The 25,261-nt window shown below is 48.9% G+C and overlaps 2 protein-coding genes across 30 annotated transcripts in view; one reads left to right on the top strand and one right to left on the bottom strand.

Moving 5' to 3' along the window:
- RALGPS1 (Ral GEF with PH domain and SH3 binding motif 1) overlaps positions 1 to 25,261 on the top strand; it is a 302,263-nt gene that overhangs the window by 163,210 nt on the left and 113,792 nt on the right. The gene's annotated exons all lie outside the window — the stretch shown is intronic.
- The window catches only part of ANGPTL2 (angiopoietin like 2), a 36,036-nt gene continuing 12,755 nt past the window's right edge, over positions 1,981 to 25,261 (bottom strand). The window contains exons 2-5 of the mRNA XM_055271053.2: positions 22,832 to 23,697; positions 8,385 to 8,578; positions 6,313 to 6,583; positions 1,981 to 3,795 (exon numbers count right to left, since the gene is read on the bottom strand). Coding sequence (XP_055127028.1) covers positions 3,596 to 3,795; positions 6,313 to 6,583; positions 8,385 to 8,578; positions 22,832 to 23,648 — 1,482 coding nt within the window. The 5' untranslated portion in view covers positions 23,649 to 23,697 and the 3' untranslated portion in view covers positions 1,981 to 3,595. The remainder of the gene's footprint in view (positions 3,796 to 6,312; positions 6,584 to 8,384; positions 8,579 to 22,831; positions 23,698 to 25,261) is intronic.

Genomic DNA, 25,261 nt, shown 5'->3' with positions numbered 1-25,261 from the left:
AGGCCTTAAAAGGTCACCGATGGGATAGGAGAGGATGGTCTGGTTGGCAAGTCCCCAGGATGCTGACTGGCTGTCTTTGCTGGCAGGTAGAGCCGTTCACTGGGTACCCAGGCTAGGGTGCTTGGACAGAGCCCTCCTGCCCCATGCTCTTCTTCCATGCCACCAGCTTAGTGAACTGACCCCTACCTTTCATTTTCTCTACATCTCTGATGAGCTTATTCCTTCCTCTCCTTCTATATAGCCTGGGTGTGGTTTGATTAAGATTCAGGCTTGGGTATTGAGATGGGATTTGGGAGAAATAGCTAGTGTCATGACCTGCTTTCATTTGAATCCTAACTAGTTTAGAAAAAGGATGGTTCTACAGTGTCCAGCATGGCTTTCCAGAGCTCTCTGTTTGGGGTTTTAGAGCCAAGACTGGTGACCAGTAAGGTTGGGCCTTGTTTTCCTTTGCTCTTGTTCCCTATGTCCCACACACTCCACTCCACATGTGTGTGGAGGGGTGACTATAGTCTGGGCCAAGATTAAGATATTTTCCTCAAATAGCATTCCGATTCCACTGTGATCCCAACAACTGACTAGGGGCTTAGGAGAAGGGAGTTGAGAACTCTTACTTGATGCCTGACACCCAGCACCTTCTGGATTAATTGCTGCTGGGGTATTCTTACCAGCAGTCTGACTTCAAGCCTCATTTCCACCTCTTTTGTAAAGTGAGAATAATGATCCCTCCTTCACAGAGCTTCTATGAAGGTGACGTAAAACACACATGCACGCGCACACACACACACGCCTGTTTCTAAGCACATGGTAGGCTTCAGTGCGTATCAGTGCATCTCTCTCTAACTGCAGCTTTACTAGAAAAAGCTATCATATGGTTATGTCGCTTGGTCATTAGGTAGAAGGATTGCTGGGGCCCAGGGTATAAGTGCATTTACAATTTTGATGTATACACTGGCAAGTTACTCTTCAACAATATGGAGTCAATTTATACGTCCATCCATAGTGCACACATCTGTCCATTCCCTTGTCAACATGGAGATTGGCATTTTTTTCATCTTTGCCAATCTGACAGGCAACACGTCATGGTTTATCCTTCACTTATAGCACCTCTCTGATTACTACTGAGGTTGACATCTTGTTTACTGGCCATTTGTGAGTCTTCTCATGTGTACGTGTACTTTGCCAAGTTTTCTGTTACAGGATTTGCATCTTTCTTAATTTGAAAGAGGTTTTAGCATAGCACGAATGTTCTGTATTTGCTATATATGTTTCAAATATGTTTCTCTTGTTCGATATTTGCCTTTTAATCTTGGTCATGTTTTATTTTTTGTTTTGTTTTTTGGAAAGCAGAAAATTTGAGTTCTGAAAAAAGTTGTATCTTTTAGTCTTTTCCTTTAGGTTTTGGGGTTTCCTGTCATGCCTAGAATCACTTCCCAACCTACAGATTTGTTTTACAAGGAGACAGTTCTAGCGGCTAGGGTGGAAATTAGACTGGAATGAGGGAGATGGAGACTCCTGGTCTGGAGCCTGGTGCAGTAGTTGAAGGGAGAGGAGATGAGATCCTACGCTAAGGCAGGCAAGACGGCTTGGTGTGGAGGGATGGATTGTTCTTGGCAGGGGAAGGGAGAGGTCCTTGTTTTTGATCTGAGCAATTGAGTACCTGGTGCCATTTGGTGAAAAGGGACCAGACCTGGAAGAAAGGTATGTCAGGTGTCAAGTGCACCGCCCGTGAGGTGCTTGGAGGACATCTGGGGGAGACATCCAGGACACAGCTGGATGTGAGGAAGTGGAGCTCCAGAGAGCCATCTTGGCCTGAAGTACTACTGTGGTACTTCTGAGGGTATAGGTGGTAACCAGAGATAGGGTGAGTGTGATTTAAATGATTCTGGTGTGGGTCCTGGTGCCGAATCTCTTCCTGGTTTTACTTAAAGAGGCTCTGATATGGGAGGCCCCAGGAAGGCATTCTAAAACAGTAACACAGAGTGTAGATACATCCAGATAGCACTGATGGCTTTTATTGCAGATTCGTGTCATTACAAGGATAATCTGGGAATATATTTTTTAAAAAACCCTCCCTTTTATATATACAAAACATGCTACATGGTACACTTTGTGAGAAATGCTGAGGTAATAGGCACACACCCAGACATGGACAGTACCAAACATCCAACATCTCACACAGCCTGGCCCACGTGCCCACTGGGAAGGGTCTCACCTTCTTGACTCATCCGTTGCCCCTTCTTGGCAATAGTCCCGGGAGTGCTGAGGCTGACACTTCGTGGCCAACAGGACTCAGAAAGCGACCATGCTGCAGTGCATCAACCAAGCGGTCCGGTGACCCCTGATTATTCAACTCCTGAGAAGTGGCCCGTTTTCATTTTTGTGGCACTTGTTCTCCAGGGAAGTGTAGTTTGGAGATGAGATGCGGACTCCAGTCAGCCTGAGAGTGTGGAACCTCTGGTCTGTAGCCATCTGGGGGCTCTGATGATCTGATTACTTCTGTTCAACCAATTGTCTCCTGGCCAGATAGGTTATTATTTGTGTGAAGACTAAAATGACCTGTAGGCTAAAGTATGAATGGAAGTACAAAACTGCGAGTACATTATCTATACGGCCGGTGGAGCTTTTGGCCTGGCCTTCCCTTCCCAACCAGAAACCTGGAGCCCGGAGTGTTTCCTACTCAGAAGCTGAGGAATCTCGCCTGGAAAGAAGGGGCTGTGCGACAGAAAAGGCAAGGAGTAGGTAGGCGAGGGGTACAGCAGAGTACAGTACAAGGAAAGGGGGCCTTGAACTGCAGTGAGTGGCCAGGGACTGACACACAGAAGGCACTTAATGAATGGTGTCAAATGAAGGGATAAGTGGGTGATGGATGGTGAAAAGTCCTGAGAATGGGGAAAAGTATGAAAATGCGGGGGGAGGGATTTTGAAATTTGATTAGGTGCCAAAAGGGGTTCTTAAGAAGCTGGGAACCTCTATGTGAGAGATTAGCATTGTAGACATCCTGGAAGAATCCAGGCACACAGATGCCAAGGGTGATCCTTTCAGTTGAGACCACACAGTCTGTGATCTACCCTTAGACTCAAGTAATACAACACTAATGAAATGCTTTTCTCCTAAGAGCAAAGCTGCTGGTGACAGCTTCAACATCTGAGAACTGAATATATGTGTATTTAGGTATCTAAGGCAAACCTATATATGGATCTAGATATATCACATGTGATGTATATCTAAATGCATATATATGTGGTATACATATACGTGCACAAGGGAGGCTCATACACATGTATATTATGAAGGTATTTTGCAGTTGTGTTTTTATTGTAGAGACTTAATTTATTTAAAGAAAGAGTTGTCTGTAGTCCTGTCCTGTCCTGGAGACTTGAGGGGCTGTCTGGTGTGAAGGAAAGTAGGAGGGACAGAAAACACCGTATCGATTCAGTTCCATCATCTGCTGCAGTGACTTTGGAAAACAGAATCCAGCATCCTGGTCCTCCTAGCCTCAGGATGAACTGGTGAGGAGTTGTTCTTTGTGCTGTGGCCAGTGTGACCAGGGTGGGCTCCTGGCAATGGCCATGAGAGGTCAGGAGGGGGAGCTGGCTTAGTGGAAGGTGTTGGGGTTCGGTCGGATCATCATCACCACTTTCTTGAGTGAGTAAGAGCCTCCTCGGAACTCAGCCCAGTAGACTCCGTCCTGGTAGCGGCTCCGATAATGGCCCCCGCGGTACCAGACCCCGTTGAGGTTGGAGTGGGCACAGGCGTTATACCACCAGCCTCCCTTCTGGTAGTGGGCACAGTTTCCTGCAAGAGAGAATGCAGTGAGAGGGCGTCTGGGAAGAGGCCATTCTACCTGCGTCCATAGTGCTCAGGGCTTTCAGCAAAGCCCTCTCTGGGAGGCATCTGGAGCAAGAACGCTTGAGAGGTGGACCCGTCTCCATGGGTGGTGAGAGGCCATGCTTCAGGCCTGCCTTTGAGGCTCAGCTTTATAACTAACTAGCTGTGTGATCTCAGACAAGTGACTTAACCTCTCCCAGCCACTGTATCCTCATCTGTAAAATGAGAATAAAAATGACGCCTGCCGCACAGGATGGCTCTGAGGATTGAATGAGGATGCGTACTTGACACTTAGCCCAGGGCTGGGTGCAAAGGAGGCCCCAGGGGAACTCCACACCTTGTGTTCTGATAGGAAATGGAGATGGCCTGAGGTGGGCAGGGAGGGAGAAAAGCTTTTTCTTAGGAATCTTTAGAGTTGAAACTGTTGGATCAGGAGTTTTTAAAGAATGACAGAGAAAGTGTTTAAGAAGAAATGCTCCTCTAGTCCTCCCCGGCTTGTATTTCATCCAAACAATTTTTTGTATTACTTCACAAAGGAAAGGTATTTCCATAAAACTTTTGGCATTATCACTTCATGCTGAATTTTGCTGCCAAGGACAGGCAGTTCAGAACAACAGTAAAAACTGTGGGAAGGTGCGCGCGGGCATGCAGGGGCAGTGCACTCTGTGGCAGGAGGACAGGGGGCCACTATCTGCCAGCATTGCTCTTAGTGAAGGGGGGTCCCCACTTTCCTGACTAGGCCTGGCAAAGGGACCCCGTACTCAGGGGAGGGGCTGCTCCAGTCAGGATTGTGGGTTGGAGGGCCCAACAGAGCAGGTGGCCGAGGCCGTGGGATGAGGTGAGGAGGTCGCACTCAGTCTGAGGCAGAAAGCAAGAGGGGAGGTGCAGTCCAGGTTTTCCCAGAGTTTTTCTGGGGGTCCTTCTGGGCCGTGATTCCAGGCCACAGGGACCGAGTGGCAGTGTTGGACTGGTGTAGCAGGGAGATCCTTGGGCACGCCATAACCAGCCTCCTCTTTGCCAACGGAGGTCCCACACACCTCCAGGGACAAGGAACTTGCCAGCTACTGATTTTGCTGCTGGCTAGATCTGAGTTTGGATCATAGAATACACTTGCCGCTCCTTAAGGAGGTAGCCCTCCAGAAAGGCTGTAGCAGCCCCTGTGTCCCAGGGTCTGACCAGCTCTGAAGGTTATCCTCCTGCCCTGCTCTTCTAGAAGCCTCAGCAGCCCCTACTGCTTCAGAACGAGGGCCTGCTCCTCTTCCAGGGCCCCTTCGGGCTGGGCCAGTTCAGTGTCAGTGGGTGGACAGAGGTGTCTGTGTGATACAGGGATGGGCAGGTCATGTCCCTCCTGTCCCCTGATGTTGGGAGAATTACGCTTCAGAATGTGGCTGCCATGGGTACCTGGCATGAGGATCCCTTCCACCTTACTATGTAGGTTTCAGGGCCTGCCTGAAGTGCAGGACAATCTTGAGAGCTCGCTTCTCAAGTGGGAGGGAGTAGCCTTCTGACCAAGACCACATAGGAAATGGAGGCAGGAGGGGACTGGGTTTGCCCTTGAGAGCAGACAGCCTGAGCCTGGAGGCGGCATTGGCCGTCAGGTGGTGCCAGCCTCAGGGAGGAGTGTGGCAGACCGAGAGGCCTTCATCTCAAGAAACTGGGTGTTGGCCCTGGGGAGGCATTAACTGTGTGGGAGTCTGATATCTGGACTCAGGGCCAGACCATATCTATGTTTCCTCTAATTTTCTGGTTTTTTTCTCTTGTTTTTTGTTTAATAAAGACTCTTAGTAAAGACCTAGGTTTGAAGCATGTGATCTTAGACAAATCACTTTTTCTCTCCTATCTGCTTTCCTCTTAATAGCTTCCTCTCAGCACTGCACTAGCATTACATGCAGTAACAGTGACCATGAAGAAAGCCACTTTGTATGGAGCCCTCGCTGTGTGCCAAATCCTAGACAAAGCACTTTAGGTACATTCTCTCTACCCTTCTCCCTACCCTGCAATGTAGTTCTTGTCCTTACTTCCAGATGCAGAAACTGAGACCCAGGGAGATTTAGCAGCATGACTAAGGACACGTGGCTGGTAGGAGATGGGGCCAGCACTAGAGCCCAGGTGTGTGGCCCAGAGCCTACGCAGTTGGTTAGCTCTATACCAGGTGCCTTGGACATAAGTGGTGAGGACACAGCCGAACACGTCTTTCTGCATTGGCCCCAGTTGGCCCTGGTATGTGTGATTTATATACCTCTTTATGTCTCCTCCCACCCCATTTTTTTTTTAATTTGTAAACGCCACTCTGACCCAGCTTTGTGAAGGGGACCTGTGGGCAGGAGAAGGGACCCTCATGGGGTGGTAACAGGGTCAGGCAGCTTGGCCCAGCTGCTTGTCACCCTGGGATCTTCCCGTTTCTAAGCCCTGGAGTCAGGGGCTCTGGCTCTAGTTGACCTCTTTTCTCTACCGTGCACCTGGGTTTGACTCCACTTTTCCTACCTGTGTAGACATCGTGGTCTCTGTCCAAGGTGGTGAACTGCTTGCCATTGTGCCATGTAAAGGAGTCACCCGCATTGCCATGGTAGCGCCCCAGCCGCAGCTTATAATACTCGCTCTCAGGTTCCAGGCGGAAACTGGCATATTCTGCAAAGACTTTGCGGCCAGACCAGTCCTCCATGGTCACCAGGAGTTTGTAGTTGCCTTGGTTCGTCAGCCAGTAAATGTTCTCCAGGCCCAGCCAGTATTCGCCATCAATGTTCCCAAACCCTTGCTGGGGAAAACCCAGGAGAGTGTTAATGTGGAGCCTGCAGCACCTGCAGCCAGCAGGCTTGGCTGTCAGACACTCAGCCTTGGATAGAGGGGCCTGGGAAACAAGCAGAGCATGAAGCAGACCTGGTTCAGACCCCTACTCCACCACTTAATCTCTCTATGACTCACACATTATTCAAAAATATGTAGAGTGCCTACCCTGTGCCAGGCATCATGTGAACCCCAGATTCCTTGTTCTTACATCAGGGAGGCTACGTTACCTTCCCCACAGGCTTGCTGCAGGAACACGTGTGCTGTGGCAGGTGGAGGGCCTGGCACTCAGTAGGCATGCAGCAGGCATTCCTCAGACAAGTCTCTGACCCTCACTGAGCTTCACCTCCTCCTCTGGAGATGAGCTGTGTGTGAGGGTCATGTGTAAGCTCTAATGCACCAGACGGGTGTGAGCTGTGATGCATGTGTCCCATCCACCGGGGCTCCCCTCTAGGTCTAAAACCCGGTGGTTTTGTGGTTATTGTTTTTTTTGCATGTGGTTTTGGGGTCAGCAGCTGAGTGATGGCCACTAAAGTCTTGGGAATCTGTGATTCATTAATATAATAATTATTATTATTTAGTATTGAGCGCTTGTGATGTGCTGGCACTGTTTTAAGAACTTTACATAGGTTGTTTTATTAATCCTCATGTCAACTCTAAGAACTAAGTGCTATCATTATCCTCCCTAGTATGGATGAAATGAGGCCCAGAGAGGCTCAGGGCCTCAGAATGCCTGAGGGTGAACCAGGATTTGAACCAAGAACCCAGTCTTAATCATTGCACTGTATTGCCTCTAAGAAAGGAGGAAAGAGTCTCCTCCTCCTAATGTAGGTGGAAGAGGAGAAGAAAGCAGAGACACAGGCTGGTCAGGAGGTGGGGTAGGGGGCAACCAGGACAGGAGACTCAAGAAGGGGCATGGCAGAGCCATGTGTGCAAGGCATCATGGCTTCAGGTAGTTTGTGAGCTTCAGTGTCAGAGGCCTCAGCTGCAGTCACTACTGGGCCAATTCCTGGCTTTGCAACCCTGAGCAAATTACTCCACACTTTCACCCGTAAGCTGGGTCCATAACAGAACCTCCGTCAGGGGGTTGATATGAGATTAAACAAAATAACGCACGAAAGCCCTTAGCATGGTGCTGGCATAGGTTGGGCGCTCAGCAAACCGAGCCACTCTTGCCTTCCTTAGTGCCACCTCTGTTTAGAGGGGGAAGAACGATGTATGACTGAGTCCTGGCAACTTTCCCTGCTACACAGATGAGCATTTCAACTCCCCGGGAACCAGGGAGCCCAGAGGATGAGCCTGGAATTAGGACTTGAGCATTGCCACAATTCCCTACCAGGACTCTTTGGGGGATTCTCCCAGGGACTGGGAGCCTCTTGGGACTTGCACCTTCTGGGCTTTGAGAGCAGGTCTTTCCTCATGGAAACCCCAGTTGGGAGTGAAATGCTCCCCACCCCTGGGCCCCCATACCAGCGTTTCTAAACTCTCACCCTGTCCCGTGGGGCTGTGGTGGTCTGGTCTACTAACTCTTGTCCTGCAGCAGTTTCTAGCAGCAGGCAGAGGAGGCGCTGGTCCTCACTACCCCTGGTGGGTTTGCAAAATGGCCCTGTCTGCATCCTTCTTGCCTCAGGTATGTGTGTTGTTGGGGCCGCACAGGCCTGGACTTGGTCAGCCTGTACCTCTGAGTGGGCTCTTCTGCTGGTCGCTCAGGCCTCTCTTGGGGTGGGCCAGTCACCTTGTGGGCGGCACAGACAGCCCCTGCCGGGACTCACCTTGTACGTCTCCCAGTTCCTGAAGAAGTTAACAGAGCCATCCAGGCGTCTCTGGATGACGGTCCAGCCCCCGGGGTCGTGTCTCTGGTCGCACCACACCTGCATGAGGCGGTTGGTGTTCTCTGGCTTCACCAGGTAGATGGAGCTGGTGTCGTGGCCATCCTCCAGGGCCTGCAGGCAGTCTCTCCATGGGCCTGGGGACACAGACATACACATACATCACAGACCTGCCTGTCACCAGGCCACACCCCCAGCTGCACCCCAAATAGGCACAACCTCTGGTGAGGCTCCACCCGGGAGCCACAGGCCCGCAGTCTAGGTAACCAATTTTTGTTTTGCGAGTTTGATAAATAATTATAAAGGCAAGAGCCTCGGACCGGGGGTCAGGATGCCCACACTCCAAGCTCACTTTCTTCTCTCACCCGCCTCATAATGTGACTTTTGGCAGACTTCTTCACTTCTCTCAGCCCTCAGTTTCTTCCAATTGTAGAAGGGAGATCAGATTTCCCTCATACAGGGTTGTCAGGAGTTGCTGGAATGATCTTTTTCAAGTTCATTGTATTAGGAAAAAGAGATGTGGACCTACTAAACGTGGCAACATCGGTCAGTGCCTGCAGGCTCTGATGGCTTTGCTTCTGCAAGGAAACTCAGTTCCACTGGATTACTGTTTCTGGGGGCCAAGTGCAATTGGCCCCCTTCAATTCTGACTCCACATCTGCCCTTCCAGTGACAGTGCATCATGATGACTGCTGCAGCTTTTACTAAATGAACTTCCACAGTCATGGGGGCCTAGGCCATGCCCAGAATTTGGCCATGTAGCCAGAGACTTTGGGATATTTCTGCAATTCATTCACTGCTCTTCAAGTGTGTTTTTAGGGGGCCAGGTTCCCTTTCAGCTCAATCTGTGTGTTTTCCAAAGGAAGCTCAGTGAGGGCCAGATGCTTGGCACTCACGCATTCTGAGGTCTTCCTTTCAGGCTCATAAACTTAAAGGATGATGTCTAGGATACAGCCCAATCCATGGCTCTCTTCTGAAGCTGAGGCCAGAGGGTTCTGTGATTCTTTGTAACTCCACTGAGCTTGGGCAGCCCAGTCAGAAGGAATGGGTGTTATACCACAGGTCTTTCAGCCCTCACCACCCCTGCCCATCAACTCTGCCCTCCCCAGGCAGTTTCTTATGCTCCACTATTGGTCACATCAGCAAGAAGGTACAAACTTGAGTCACCAAGGGTCTGGACAGGCTGGGGCCTTTCTCACTGATCTGAGGAAGCTTTAGAAGGTCAAGGCCTAGCCATTCACATGAAAATGGCTGAAAGAAAGAAAATCACATTTTGCTTCAGTCTCTTCAAAATATTCCCCATAGGGCCAGGCACAGTGGCTCACACCTATAATCCCAGCACTTTGGGAGGCTGAGGCAGGCAGATCACAAGGTCAGGAGATCGAGACAATCCTGGCTAATATGGTGAAACCCCGTCTCTACTACAAATACAAAAAATTAGCCAGGTGTGGTGGCATGCACCTGTGGTCCCAGCTACCTGGGAGGCTGAGGCAGGAGAATCACTTGAATCGAGGAGGTGGAGGTTGCAGTGAGCTGAGATGGCTCCACTGCACTACAGCCTGGGCGACAGAGCAAGACTCCATCTCAAAAAAAAAAAAAAAATCCCCACAATGAGACTGGTTAAGGACAAAAGTGCTAAGAAAGTACCATTGTATGTTTTCTATCAGTTTGTATGTTTATTCAACAACTGTGTATTGAGTCCCAGCCTCTGCAGATGCGGTGCTGGGCAGCGGAAGCTCAGGGCAGGGTGGGGCGCCGTTCTGATGCCCTGCGAGGGAGGAGATGACCTCCCTACCTCCTCCCCACTCGAATTCCTATAGAATCCTGTCCTTTCTCTTTCTGTGTGAGTTGAAGGGAGGTGCCCATCAGTGACAGGTATACTCAGCTTTTCTGGTACAGGTCACACTTCTCAGATTCCTTCCTAGCTGGTGTTTGGGCTCAACTAGTTCACAGGTAATGGTTATAAACCAGAAAGATTTAGGTTTCTGGTCTCTGTTAGACATCTCAGGTGGGCTCTTCCTGAGGAAGAAGCCTTGTGTTTGAGCATTCATCCACCTAGAACCTGATGGGAAGGCAGGGGCTGTCTTGCTCATTCCTTGCTTCCCACTGCCCAGTATCGCCCCTAGAAGAAAGATTGGTTTGGGTGCCGACAGTTAACTCAGGGGCTTCTCCCTTCATCTTCCGGGGAGGAAGAATCTTCTCACCCATTTACCTTTTTGCCAGACCTCTTCTTCAAGGGATGGGGCAGGACCCAATGCTCCCCACCCCCTGGGTAGCAGATGGGGTACAAGCAGCTGCTTCCTTTGCCAGTGCCACTTCCTGCCTTTCCCCCACCACCCCCTCAGTATCCTTCCTGGGGAAGGGGAGGCCAGACCTCCAGAAAGAGCATTTGTGAAGGAGAAAAAGGTTTTGGTTGTGTTCGGCTGAAGCCCCAGGGACAGAGGCAGAGAATGGGAGTCTGTCCCCAACAGCTGGAGCAGAGCGCCGGTGGGCGTGGGAGGCCTCCCAGCTCCTTACCAAGTCAGCAGCACAGGAGAAGCTGTTTGATGCGAATGCTGGTGACGGAAGATCCGGCAGAAGCCTGCAAAATAACGCCCACTGAGAGCGAGCAGCCCAGCCTCTTACTGCACAGCTGCCAGGACTGCTACAGAATTGTCAGAGGTAAAGGCTGCCTTTGAAGGAGGCGCCACGTAGGAAGAGGCTGTGGAGGCTGCTGGGAGAGTGGCAGTTGGCCTTGTGGCTCCAGCTGGGGCTGCCTTTGTGGGCGCCATCAGTGATCTCAGTTTTACCTTTGGCATTTCCACCAAGGGCTCTTTTTAAAGGCAAGTGTTTTTAAATGTTTTGGGGCTACTAGTCCCTTTAAGAATTTGGGGATGGTTCTAGATCCTTTATTCAGAAAAATGAACAGACTCACACAATTCTGTAGACAGTTTCAGAAGGTAATGGATTCCCAAAGTCCCAGGTTATAAACTCCATGTTCTAAGAGTCATGACTGAAGTAATAATAATAATAGCCAGTGTGTACTGAGCATTTCCTGTGGTCCTAGCCACGTATTTCCACAGCTGACCCTCCTGACACTGCTGTGAGGTAGGAAAGCAGACCCTGTGGTCATTAGAGGATCCCCTCAAGGTTACCTGGTGGGTAAAGGACACAGCAGGTGTATGCACCCAGGGGGTGTCTCAGAGTTCACACACTAAAGTACTCTTCTTTTCCCCCAACCAGAGCGAACTCAAGAATGAGGGACCCAGGCTGACTTAACTCTGTGTCCTTAGAACTAATGTTAATCTTTGCCAGTCAGCCAGCGAAAAAATAAAACATAAAAATTTATAGTCCTTTGTCAAGGTGTAAAACTTTTAAAAATCTTTAATGATTTTTTTCTTCCATATTTACCTTTTGGTGTTCTTTGCCCATTTTTCAACTATTGTAGTGTTCGTTATGACGTAGAAGTTTTTCTTTTTTTAAAAAAGGCAAACATGGTAATTCTTTTAAGGCTTTCTAGAATAATGGAGTAGGTATCAAATTGTATAGAAGTGTTTAGTATTTTCTGCTGTTACAAAAAATGTGCATATGTGTCTGTACACGGAATTTCAAATGACAATCAGACCCCATTAGCTTCCATCAAAAACACATATTCAAACACAATTTCCGTCAGAACCCTTAGTAGACCTCTATGAAATCTCCTGCATTCGAACACATTTCCTTTTCACACACCAGTGGCAAAGGTCAGAAACATCAATAATGGATGAAAATTAGTCAGAAAAAGAGTTAACATTGAAAAATTGTCAACAGTAAAATTATGTGGCTCCCTTAAAATAGCAGAGACAAAACATGCTACTTTGATGAGAAATCCACAACTGTAACGTGTAAATAATACTGTGAAAAATCTATAACTGTTCCATATAAATAATGCCCTCGTAGGGGGCCAGGCAAGGGTTTGGCCTCGATGGATGAAGACCTGGCTGAGGAAGCGAGGGCTGGAGGAAGACTCCACACTTGGAGTCAGGAGCCCTCGGCTCCAATCTCAATGGCCTCACCTATGCACAGTGTGACTGGGCAGGGTCCTCATTGAGCCTCAGTTGCTTCTTCTGTGAAATGGGGAAGAGACCATAGCTGTTCTGAGGATGTCATGAACCCAAGAGCGGCCAGCATGGGAGCCAGCTGGGGCAGGTGCTCTGTGAAGATTATCCCTTTCTGTTTCGTTTGATAGATGAAAGCTGACATTTTTGAAGTTGTTCACCGCCCCCCCCGCCGACTAATTCCTCCTCCACACACGTTGCTATATTTGCTTTTCAATACAAGACTAAATGTAAGATATTTACCAGTAGATGTTTTCCATACATTTTTAAGTCAGAATTTCAGTGAAGAAGGCCACAAAGATATATTGACATGAAGAATGGAAATCTTTTTTGTCAATGAAACTGAGTTTTCAATGTGCAGTGGGCAAAGCGCTCCCTTTGGACCAGTGCAGAGTACCTAGCGGTGTTTAACTTGGCGCCCCTTCTGAGAGGGCAGCTCTGCCCAGAGCATCAGGCCAACACTAACTCGGCAGCACCTGGGCTCAGAGTGGAGTGAGTGCCCCGACCTCATCTCTATAAAGACCACATTTACATTCTTGGCGGAGCTGTGGCCAAATGTTCCACGTGAAGAGAAATGCAGCCCCGTGGCTGAGCCGAGTCTGTGTGGTTCCCTGGAGAAGCAACAAGAATGGGTAGGCACACAGGGTCTGGGGTCAGGAGGCCCCCAGAGGAGGGACATCAGCAAGTGGGGGAGTACCAAGTACACAGGTCTCAGCCTGGACCCCACTGCCACATCCTGGTAAGTGTTGGAGGTGATCAGCTTTGGGTCCTTCCTTCCTCCTCTCTGGGGTTCTTTTTTTTTTTTTTTTTTGAGACGGAGTCTCACTCTGTCGCCCAGGCTGGAGTGCAGTGGCACAATCTCAGCTCACTGCAAGCTCCGCCTCCCGGGTTCACGCCATTCTCCTGCCTCAGCCTCTCCGAGTAGCTGGGACTACAGGCGCCCGCCACCATGCCCGGCTAATTTTTTGTATTTTTAGTAGAGACAGGGTTTCACCGTGGTCTCGATCTCCTGATCTCGTGATCCGCCCGCCTTGGCCTCCCAAAGTGCTGGGATTACAAGTGTGAGCCACCGCGCCCGGCCCTCTCTGGGGTTCTTGACAGGGATTAGGCACACAAGGACCATGGCCTCCCAGGAAACCAGGACCCACTTGATTGATGGCTGATACAGTGCTTGCTACTCGCAACACAGGGCCTTTCTGGTCAAGCTGAGTTAGAACCGGCACCTAGGCCAGGCAAGCATAACTTCCTATTTCCAATTCTCTCTCTGTGGGTCTGGGGCAGACCAGTGTCAGCCTGATTTACCGGTCCAGGCCCTAGTGGAGAAATGGGCTCACAAGCTGCATCAGCTCTCAGTGCAGTGCCCCTCCTACTAGGAAAACATGGCTCTGTGAATATCTGACCTTGAGGCTGGGAGCTAAGCAGTGAGGCCTCCGTGGGCAAGAGGGATGCCTCTTCTCTCTGAGGTGCCTGAGGTGTGGGGGGAGGAGCAGAGTCCTTCCTCCACAGTGGGACTGGACCCCATGGCTGGCCAGCAGCCTGACAGTCCTTTTTATCCCCTGAGTCCAGCCCCAGGTGTCAGAATTTGACCACCTTAGGCCACTCAGAGGACCCTGTGGCCTGTGGGAAATGTTCTGGGGGGCTCTTAGTTCTGGGAAGTCGCTCCTGTGAATATTTTAGTCCATACGCAGGCACTAGGGAGAGGCTTCTGTGATATCACTAAGATGCAGTCTGCTTTTCATGAGAACTGTATGCTGTTTTCAGTTACTCTCACTGATGGTCTGTCTCCAAAAAGTCTTCTCACCACTCCCTGAAACATTTTTCCAACAGGAGAAATGACTAACTGTTGAAATTGGATCTGCAATTTCCTACCCAAATTAATGCATCTGAGTGCCACGGCACGTGGCCTGCTTAGGTGAGAGTCCCACCCAGGCCAGCATCAGGACTCACTGGGCACCCCATGAGGGCAGGATAACAGACACACAGGGTCGGGGGATGGGGTGTGAGGGGTGGCTACAGTGAGGAGCAGTTGTATGGGGGTCTTCGAATGTCATTTATCCAGAGGCTTGGCAAAATAAGATTTTGGTTATGGATGCATATATATTCTATGTCAATCACTGCTTTTCAGCGAACCAGAGTACAAAACAATAACCTAAACACAGGAATAGCTTGTATGGTCCCAAAGGCATTTCAGTTCCTGCAGAACCTCAGAGTTGACATCACACATATCATTTCTGATCATTCCAGGGAAAAGGTCCAAATGCTTGTGCCTGCTTTCAGGCCGCTTTAGTCCTCAAACGATGGGCATGGTGCCTGGGGACAAGGAGTGTTTCAGGAGTTGATGAAAATGTTTGAGGCCTAAAAAAACTTACTGGTTCTAAAATATGAAAAGAAAACTGCAAAATCAAAATTTATTGTATGTAATTAAATTACTACAAAGTGTGACATCTTGTCAAGTTCATTAATTGTTAAATTTTGTCTTCATGAAAATGTTATTACTTTTGAAAACAATTTGTAGGTTAGATTTTTTTCACTTCCCAAGAATTCCTGAACGTGCTTGATGTTTACTGAGAAATGAGATCCAACCATAAATTAATTGAGTTACTCTTAGCCAAATAATTTTAAAAGCAAAAGTATTCCAGTAAATTCAAAATTGTTCCAGTAAAAATTATATTAAATGTGTGAGGTAGGTCATTTCAATGCATGTGATACAGCCTGAGGCCTCTCAAGTAAGAGCTCTTAGGGCCCAGAAAGGGCTTATAAAGGTCCTGTTTCTGCTCGTTTGACCTTGGGAGAAACAGACATTGTAGCGCTGCTTTCCAGAGGCCACTGTCCAAAGCATTACGTCACTCTTAGGTTTCCACCAGCGCCGTTGGGCAGGAGGAGAAACAGGGGCTTTAAAGACATTTTAAAAAAGAGTTTAGAAGGGGCTTTGGTGGTCTCACTGTGTGCAGAGGTGAGCAGCTCACCTTGGCTCCCTGGGGGCAGTGGCCAGTTGCACCCAAGGCTTCCTGGGTGAGGGAGGTCTCTGATGTAGAGGTGGGCAGTGCCCCAGGGTTCCACAGGCACACTAATGAGAGTTACCATGGCTCTGTCAGAGACTGTGGCTCTGTCCTACAGGCACATCGTGGAAGAACTTATCAGACCCATGACTACAATCCACAGATACTGGACAGGTAGCAGTCCCATAGTTGGCCAGCCTATTAACCCTTTCCAAGGAAGGGATCAGCTTCATTGGTTTCTTCTTTAAGAACCTATGCCGGCTTTCACGGGTGACCTTTTAATCTTCCAAATGCTCGTGAACCCTTCGTGTACTCTTTTCTATAATTTTACTGGGGTTTGACCACAAGCCAGTTGTATGTGATTTCTGGTATACATTCTTTTTCTTTTTCTGAAAGCAGGACATTTGTCTGGCACCAAGCCTTGTCTTCATGTTTTCTTGACTATCACTGGCGGTAGTTCTGAGAGCACCACAAGGCCCTTACCTTCCTCATCACCTCCTTCAGGAAGCTTTCCCCAACCCCAGGAAAGCTACTTAATCCTTTTCAGGGTTCCCAAAATGCTTTGTGTATTTATCTCTGCTGGAATAAAATAAGAATGGTGATGATCATGTATCTAGAGCCTTTCACCTGTCATGTGCTCTGCACACTGTTTCATTTCATCCTCATAAGCCCCTGCACCTGCGAGAAAGCCAAGGCTCAAGAGGATCACACGGCTGGAAAGTGGAGGATCTGGGATTAGAACTCAGGTCCACCTTCTGTGCTGCAGTTATCACACCACATTAGGATTGTTGGGGATCTGTGTCCCCATAAGACTGTGGGCTCCTTTCAGGCAGGAGCCCTTGCAGGCTCACTCCATGAGTCCCTCAACGCTCTGTGTGCCTCCCTCCATCATTCAATCCTCCATCCTTCACCCTCCATCCTTCACAATCCTGAGCTGCATTCCCTTTGCTACCTTCATTCTGTGCTTTCCAGCTGAGAACCAATAATAATAAATCCATCTGGAAACAGAGACCCCACAACAGATGATAATCCACATCCAGACCAAACCCCGGCAAAGGGAACCTGCTTTGTGGGAAAGTCTGGACAGTTTGCAGTAGTCTCTCTGCACATTATGTCTGGGATGGTGCCAGATGAGTGGATTTTTTGTTCATTTGGACCCTACTCTAGACATACCATCTAAGATACTTAATTTCAACATTTAGGAGCTATTGTATTTATAATTTAAACAAATTCTCTTAGCAAGATTTTTCTCTGTGCGTATAGTAGTTTTGACTTACTGTATTCAAAAATATCAGGGAAAAGTAACTTTTTTTAAACAAAGGATCACATAAATACTCCAGGCCCTGTAGCTCCATAGCCTCATCTTGAGATATAAGATGAGGACCATCAGGCTTATTTTCAGCATAATCTTTGACCAGATTCATGCCAGGGAGAGCTGAAGTTGAGGCAGTGGTGATGCGGGGATAGTAGGAAAGATCATCTCCAGTGTTCCCGTCAAGAGGTCTCTGCTGCCTGCATCCTTCACTGATGTGGGTATAAACCACTGGAAGTATATACTTCATTACTTTTACAGGACTAAACCTAGTCCATTTTCTGCTGCTATAACAGAATAGCACAGACTGGGTAATTTATAAAGAAAGGAAGTTTATTTGGCTCACAGTTATGGAGGCTGAGAAGTCCAGGAGCATGGTGCCAGCATTTGTATGAGGCTAATTTAATACTACTTTATTTTTTTTGTGGGGGTGAGGGCGGAGGGGAACAGCATCTTAGGATTAATACTATACAAGTTCACCACAACAATCCATTTGTATGGCCAATTAGCTGGCCACAGATGCCTGATCTGTAGGGTTTTCTAGATTTCTTTCGGTTTGCCAAGTACCAATCTTGGGATTTTCAGGCATCAAGATCCCAGATCACGAGATTTTTTTAACAGTAACAAGTTGATAGTTTATCTCCTATGACTGTAAATACCCTGAGCATTTAGCCAAGTGTCATCTTTGGAAAACTGCCTGAGGAATGGAGGGGTAGCTTTCCATCTCACTCAAAAGGCTCTTTGTGATCAGTTCCCCAAGGTACCAGAAGAGGAGGAAGAGAAAGCAAAGCAATAAGGGAGCTGGCCCTCCTGGAACCATCATCCAGGTGGGCCATCTTCCTAGAGTAGATTTTGTTTAGGAAGAAGTTAGCAAAGAATGCTCTTTGGGAAATCACTGGATTATGTAGTTTGTACTGAATTTGGAATCTTATTTTGCTTAACAAAACCTTTTAGAATAAAAGAAAATATTGTACAGTGGAAACAGCACACGCTCTGGAGGCAGGAGACCTGGGTGGGCTTTTCCCTCAGCCTCTGTGACCTTGAAGGCTGAGTCAGGATGGGCAGTCACCCTCACTCGCCACCATCACCACACACACCCTGTGCGTCTCCCCCTCTCTACAGTGCTTGAGCCTGGACACCCAGCCTGCTGGAGCTGACCCAGCCACACATGGGTTGACACCTTTTCACCTGGTTGCTTGCTTGACCTCCAGAAAGAATGAGAGCTACAACATCATATGTTTCTCTGTTTTAAAACATACCATTGTGCTGGGGAACCACAATCGTGTACATATTTCCTACCTTATAGAGTAGAATAAAATACAGGTGGAAAATCCATCTAGGAAAACACTCTTGTTCAAGTTGTCCGTGCCATCCTGGCCATAGCCCAATAGACCATCTGTTGTGAGAGGGTGGCTTCCACGTGTGCACTGTTGTCAGTGAAGCAATGTAGGGGCCTCCTAATGTGGTCCCAAGGGAAGGTCATGTCTACTGACATTTATACAGTCAGGGCTAACATTTAAAGAAATCAGAACTTCACACTTAGTATATGTTGAAAGACTCAGCTATACATTGAAATGCTGAGTAGAAGGAACCCCAGAGGATATGTCCAGATTTGATAAAAATTAGACTTCAGTTGGGACCATTTGCTGGGAGTCGGGTGCACATTGTGCTTTCTACTGGAGAGCTTGGCTGGTTCCTGCTAGGCCTGGGGAGGGGGAGCATGATGTTGGTGGGTTGGTAGCGACAGTATTTTGTGTTATTGGAACCATGAGCATTCTAATAACAAATCTACCACCTCTGTTCCCAGAGCTCATTTTAAGGAACTGTTTGGAACATGGCATCAGGAAGTAGAGATAGAAGATCAGGAAGTAGAGATAGAAGGTCAGGAAGTAGAGATACAATGTCAGGTCCCTGTGGCAGCTGGGGCCAAGTCAAGCATTCATGGGGTGATTTTTACACCAGTTCCCCTCCAGCCTTCCCGTGGAAGTGTGCAATATCCAGAGTAGTTAAGACATACTTTGGTTTGAGCCTTGGCTGGGCCACTTACTAGGTATGTTCCCTTGCCTAAGTTACTTGACCTCTATGAACCTCAATATCCTGCATGTTAGAAGTCCCAGGATCGATCTCTGCTCTGCCACCAACAGGCTCTGCTACAGGAAGGCCATGCTAGGGGATCTGAGAGGCTCCTAACAGTTCTGGTATTTCATGGTTTTATGGCCTCTCCTTCTTCACTCATTGAGAAATAAACTGAACTGGTTGTATTCTCTTAGGAGAGAAAACAGCTAAAAGTGCTCACTCCTTTTGGTCTTTAAAGATTAGTTTCTGACAAAGCCCATCTGTGGCAGCTGCTGCTGGCACTGTCCTTTCCTCCCTGATCAGTCTCTGGGATGGGCACTGTGTAGGAGGGCTGGCAAATGTGTGACTCTGCCTTGGGTGGGCTGAGAAACAGTACCAGGCCTCCCAGAACCCAGGTGCCTGCTCTATCCTTTGCCTCTTAGAGAATGACCCCTGTAGCCTTCCTCTTTAATAGCAGCAGCAGGATATGTGGGGCAGAGGACCACAGACAGGGCTATTTGGCCCAGGCCTCATCACAGAATCATCCTAACCAAAATGCCTTTGGGTCTGGCCAGACCTGAGAGACACAGGACAAAGCCCAGGTGAAGAGCCAGGGAAGCCAGGAGCTGCCTGTGCCTCCTCACTCAGGCTATCAGCAGTCCATCCTGGCCTGGGGCCACCCTGTTACTGTCTCAGTAAGGCTGGGAACAGGCTTGTGAGTACAGCTTCAGATAAGCAGCCATGGCTCCCTTAGTCCCCTGGGGAAGGGCGTGCCGTGGGCAGACGAAGAAAAGAGCACATGGCTCTGAGGTTGCTGAGTGAAAGATTTGGAAGCTGCCAAGGCTCGGGTGCAAAGGTGTTTAATTGCAAAGGTATTTCTGGCTGAGTGATGTCCCTAAGAACAAAGGATCTGTTGGGTAAGAGCACAGAAGAGTGTTTTGTCTTCTAGGATCAGAACCTGCCCCAAGCTCTCTGAACAGACCTGATAAGAATGTTCTCTGCTGATTGGATGCCCTGACTGTTCCGTGCAGAGAGACCATCTGTTTTTTCCTCCCAGTTCAGTCCTCAACACCAGGAGAGGGCAGGGCCCTCCCCCAGCTGCTCTCTTCCTGGGCTCTGTCTACCCATTCATCTTCCACAGCTAGGCACTCAATCCCAGCTGGCAGTGCCTTGTGTGGGAGCTCAGTGGTGAGATGGGTCACAAGAAATCTACTAGTAATGAGCAAGTACCAACATTTGGGGATCCTTACGTAACAAAAAAGGATAAATTCTAATGCATTCCAGTTATCTCTGTGATGAAATCACTGCCATTCCCTCCCATGACGGCGTGCTTTCTTAAGTGGGAGACAAAGGTGGGCGAATGCAGGACCCTTGGATACACACAGCCCACACTGGATTGTGAACACAAAGAAGCAGGAGATTGAACCATTTGAGGTGCCAGGAGTAGAACTGTGCCCCTGGGCCCTTGCACAGATTCATCTCCATCAGGGATCCACTAGTCACTTGGGTTCCCAGCTCCCAGGTCTGCCTGGTAAAAATCTTACGAATCCTTCAAGATGCAACAAAGAAGTGCCACCTCTATCTAACCTCTCCCTTCCCTCTAGGCAGAATTAGTCATGCCACCTTACTGTCCGCCAGGGCACTTAGCAAACCAGGGTATCACCACAGTGATCAGACAGCCCAGTTTTCACTGCATTCCTGATTTTAGAAATTTTGGCCTCGACGGATACTCCCTCCCAGAGAAATCCATTGTCAGATCTGATGTGCTGATGTTAGGGACTAGAAATCATGGGCATTGGACAGATCCCAGATGCATTCATGCACCTGCCATCTACCCCAGACTGAGTTCCTGGAGGTCAGGGACCACAGTTGTCACCTGCTCCCCCAAGTCTAGTGCTGCAACCAGCATGCAGTAGGGGCTCAGCAAATGTTGGCTGTACTACACGACATAATGTTTCATGCTTGATTGTATTGTATCCACAGCATAACACTGTGAGGTTATGACGCTTGTCCCCATTTTACAGAGGAGAAAATTGAGGCTCAGAAGAGTTAAATAACTACGTCATGAGCGAACAGCTAACCAAGGGGTAGAGCATGGATGCAAACCCAGGTCTTTATTCCTATACTATGTATCTGCCAGCTTAGTTCAAGCCCAGGAATGTCCTGAAATGTTTTGAGTTAGAAACCAGAGACACTTAGGCCAGAGAAGATCTGTTGAGTAACCATTGAGTCCAGCCTGTCTCCAGTCAGGGTTATAACAACATTCAACTGAGCCTTTGTTTGGTGCCCAAGGGCACGTTTTACCCTCTTGGTATTCTATCAAGACAAATTAACACACCCTGCCCTCTCTTTCAGAGCTTCTGATTTAAAGCAGACACGTGTACAGATGGAACGCCAGAGCTAAAAAAGGGACTGTTTATTTCAGTCTCCTTGTTTTAAGATGAAAAGACCTAGATCAAAGGAGGCTTGTAGTTTACCGTGGACCCAGCGTTGTGCTAAACATGTTTTTTGCAGTATTTCATTTCCTAAAGTGACAGGCACTATTTTAATCTATCCTCAATTAACAGATGAGGAAACCGAGCCTCAGGGGGACAAAATGACTTGCCTAATGTCCCAGAGCTAATCAGTGGAGGAACCTGGATTTAAATCCAAGCCAGCCTACCCCAAAGCGCCTGCTCTCAATCCTGCACCCAGGCCAGGTCTTTCCTTTGAGGTGCTGCAGCGGATGCTCACCTTGCATTTAGCTCACCTCACCCGCCCTATCTGAAAACAATGCTGCCCTTGTCCTCTGCACTGGCCACCCCCCTGCACTCAGGTTCAGCCCCTCTTTGGAATTAGCAAGAAGCTGCTATTCCCAGTACTGGTGGTTATTTTTAAAAGTGTGAAATAAGTGTAAAGCAGGATATTTTCAGTAAAAATCTCTCCCTGCTTATACAATGAAGTGGTACCGAAAGTACTGACTTGGAGTAGATACATGGTTCGTTTTTGCAGAGATGAATATAGTTCTCATATGGCAGCCCACTGGGAAGGCTCAGGTGTTCTGGATGAACAAGGGGCTGAGCTTCAGGGGACTGGATGTGTGCTGACATTCTGACAGGGGAGCCTCTGGCCTGCTTCTTCCAGAAATGATGGTTCCTAGAGTCCTAGAGCATAGAGAAGTCAGCCAGAGATTTAAAGTGAAAAGATCTGAATGCAAATCTTGCCTGAACATCCTAAGCCTATTAGCAAGTTACTCATCCTGTCTGCAAGGAGCTCCAGGAGTTAATTATGTAACATACATGGAAATGTCCAGTGCCAGTATCTTGGTTAAGCTTTAAAACCTGCCAGCAATCCCATTCCTCCCCCATAACGGTATTCTGAGAATTGCTATATTTTAAGATGAAACGTGTATGTAAGAGCATATGGAAGCATCATTGAAAATTCTAGACAGCAGCAGACTCTAGGAAGTGTGTGGGCTTTAGGAAGGACTCCTTCCCATGCCCAGCCCCTACAATGTGTTTATCATATTCTTAATGTGGGTAATACTTTCTTTTCTTTTGGCCCATTGTTTATTTGGTGAGCATTTACAGAAGGCCAACCCTGTGCCAGGCACAATGCATGAGCTGCAGGAGAGTCATTCTCTTCTATCTGCCAACACACGGGATCTCATGCAGAGCCTAGAAAACTACAGGCCTTGGGTTCTTTCCTGTCAGAAACCAGAGAGTGTTTGCCCTCTTCTGAAACTCCATTTCTTGGTAATACCTTTGAGGATCCATCTAAGGAATGTGGTCCCCCTCCCCTCACCCCACTGGCTCCAGCAGCTCAGCCCAAGGGATTGCTGGGGGATTGTGCACGTCTTTGGCCCGGCTTCAACTGGCCGTGGCTTTTCCCCCGTTTGTGGACACAGCCAAGGGAAGCCTGGTGCCTGGCTCTGAGACCCACATGGAACACGATCCCAGAAGGACTTACCCGACGGCTTGTCTGTGGAAGATGGGAGGCTGGTGAGAGTGGGCATAGTGGGCAGAGGGGGTGGCAGCACCTTCAGGTTCTGATCACTCTGGATCTCGTTGGTAGAGATCTGGTTGATGATGCGGTTGTAGGTGGGTGGCTGGTAGACCCGGGGCGGGGCAGCGGGGGGTGGCTGGGGGACGGGCCTGGCCGCGGGCACCCTCTGGCAGTGCTCCTCAAGCTGTGCAATGATCTCCGATTGGTTGTGGGCCAGTGTGGCCAGGTGCTGGTACTTGTGCTCCAGGTCCTTGTACTTGCTGGCCAGCTGCAGCATGTCGGCTGTCTGGTTCAGGATCCTGTTCTCCAGCTGGGAGAGCTCCAACGCGTTGTCCCGCTTGCGGATGATCTCGTGCAGGAGCTGCATGTAGAGCTGCGTGACCCGTGAGTTCATGTTGCGGCTCTCCTTGCGCAGCAGCTTCACCTCGCTCACAATGCCGCCGTCCACCTCCACCAGCTGCTGCAGTGTCTCGATCTGCCGCTTCTGCTTGAGCAGCTCATTGTTGAGCAGCTCTAGCTCCTGCTTATGCACTCGGTTCTCCAGAAGCACCTCAGGCTCCTTGGAGTTGACGCAGATGGCACCTGTGACCCGCTGCTGGGGCACAATGAAGGTGTAGGTGCACTTGTCCTGGGACTCGCCCGCCCGCTTGTACCTGTTGAGGTAAATGAACTCTCTTGGCGAGCCCTCCTCAGTGCCCTCAAAACCATCCTCCTGGCCTGCAGCAGCTCCCATGGCAGCCAGCAGTCCGAGCCACCAGCATGTCACGCACAGTGGCCTCATGGTCCTTGCAAAATGGTGGTTATTCTTTGTGAATAGAATCTATGAAAGCCTGAAAGTAAACAGAGGGGAGAATCAGTGACGGTCCCACCACTGTCAGTGCCCTGTGCCGTCAGTGATCCCAGCCTTCTCGCCAAGCAGGCAGAGCTTTCCAAAAACTCAGCTTCAGGATGCTGGGTTACATTCTCTTGGAGTCAGAGAACAGGCAGCCATTCTGGAAGCAAGAGGAGACAGGCAGGCCCCAGCAGAGGTAGAAGGGAAGAGGGAGGGTCTCAGGGCGTCTGAAGGCAGGAGGCCATAGCCCTGCTACTCCCAGAGTCAGCTCCAATGCCTGCAGCCCCCTTGCTGAACTCCTGGCCTAGAGCCTGAGAGCCATATCCAGGCAGCTTCAAGCTGGGGAGCAGAGGCAGAGGGAGGGTTTTTCTGGTCTCCCTCCTCTGCTACCTTTGGCTCCTCAGACTGTTGAGTCTCCCTATTCTATACTTTCACACCCCCTGAACTTTCCCCTTGTAATACCTATCACCGCTGTGCTGAATAGCAGTTCTGTTTGATCTTCTCTGTTGGATTCTAACTCCATGAGGGCACGTCCTGTGTCTGATTCAACCCTGTATTCCCAGGATATTGCACTTTGGGCAAATATTTGATAAACGAATGAATCGTTAGACATGTTATGGAATACATTCAGTTTTAGTGGACAGCGTCAGTGGAAGGATGTGTCCAGTTACGTGGCTCTGGTCACTCTATTAGCTAAGCTACAGAGCCAAAACAGGAACAAACAACCGAGCTCTTCTGAATCCAAATATTTGCAATAGCCAGTGACAGCACAGTCCTGACCACTGCAACGTGATTAAGTTAGAAGGGAGCAGAACACAGAATGTGTCTCCAGATTTGCTTCACTTCTATTCTTGGACCATTCATCCCTTCACCAGATGTTCATTGAACACCTGTGATGTGCTGGACAGCATGCTAGCGGCTAGGGATACAGCTACCAACAGGATGGAGCCAGCCCCTGCCCTCATGGGGCTTTCACGTCATTATGCCATTCCCAAATGCCAGAAAGCACAACTATCACATGCTGTAAAGGGGTATTACAGGGAATTGACCTAATCGGAGGGTCAGGAATGCTTCCCTGAGAAAGTGCCCTTTACACTGACCCTTGAGGAATGAGTAGGAGTTAAATGGGCCAAGAGGGAGGGGAGGACATGTGCTAGATCCCTTCTCTTGCCCACTTGAGGGCCTTGCTCCAGCAGTCCTCACCATCTCCCCAACATCATGATGATTTTCCTATAATCATACGGTTTTTTCTGTCAACTTAAAACCCTCTCTTGACCTCACATCCCCTCTGCAGCTCTTGTTGCATTTCACTGCTCCCCTTTTTAGCAACGCCTCCAAAGAGTTGCCTGCACTCACCATTTCCAGAAAGTTCCTCTCTTCCTGGTCTCTCTTGAGCCCACCCTCATCAGGCTTTGCCCCCCCCCCCCTTCATTTTAGGTTGCTCTAGACAGGATCCCCTGTCTGTTTGCCAGATGGAAGGGCTGGTTCTTGATCCTCATTAATATTTTCCCTCTCACACTGTGGGATACAGTTGGGCTCCCTTCTTGACCTTCCTTTCCAGA

This window comes from Symphalangus syndactylus, chromosome 3 (assembly GCF_028878055.3).
Source record: "Symphalangus syndactylus isolate Jambi chromosome 3, NHGRI_mSymSyn1-v2.1_pri, whole genome shotgun sequence".
In the NCBI taxonomy this organism is placed as follows: Eukaryota; Metazoa; Chordata; class Mammalia; order Primates; family Hylobatidae; genus Symphalangus; species Symphalangus syndactylus.
The sequence above is the reverse complement of the archived record's forward strand: the minus strand, read 5'-3'. Positions and strand labels throughout refer to the sequence as shown.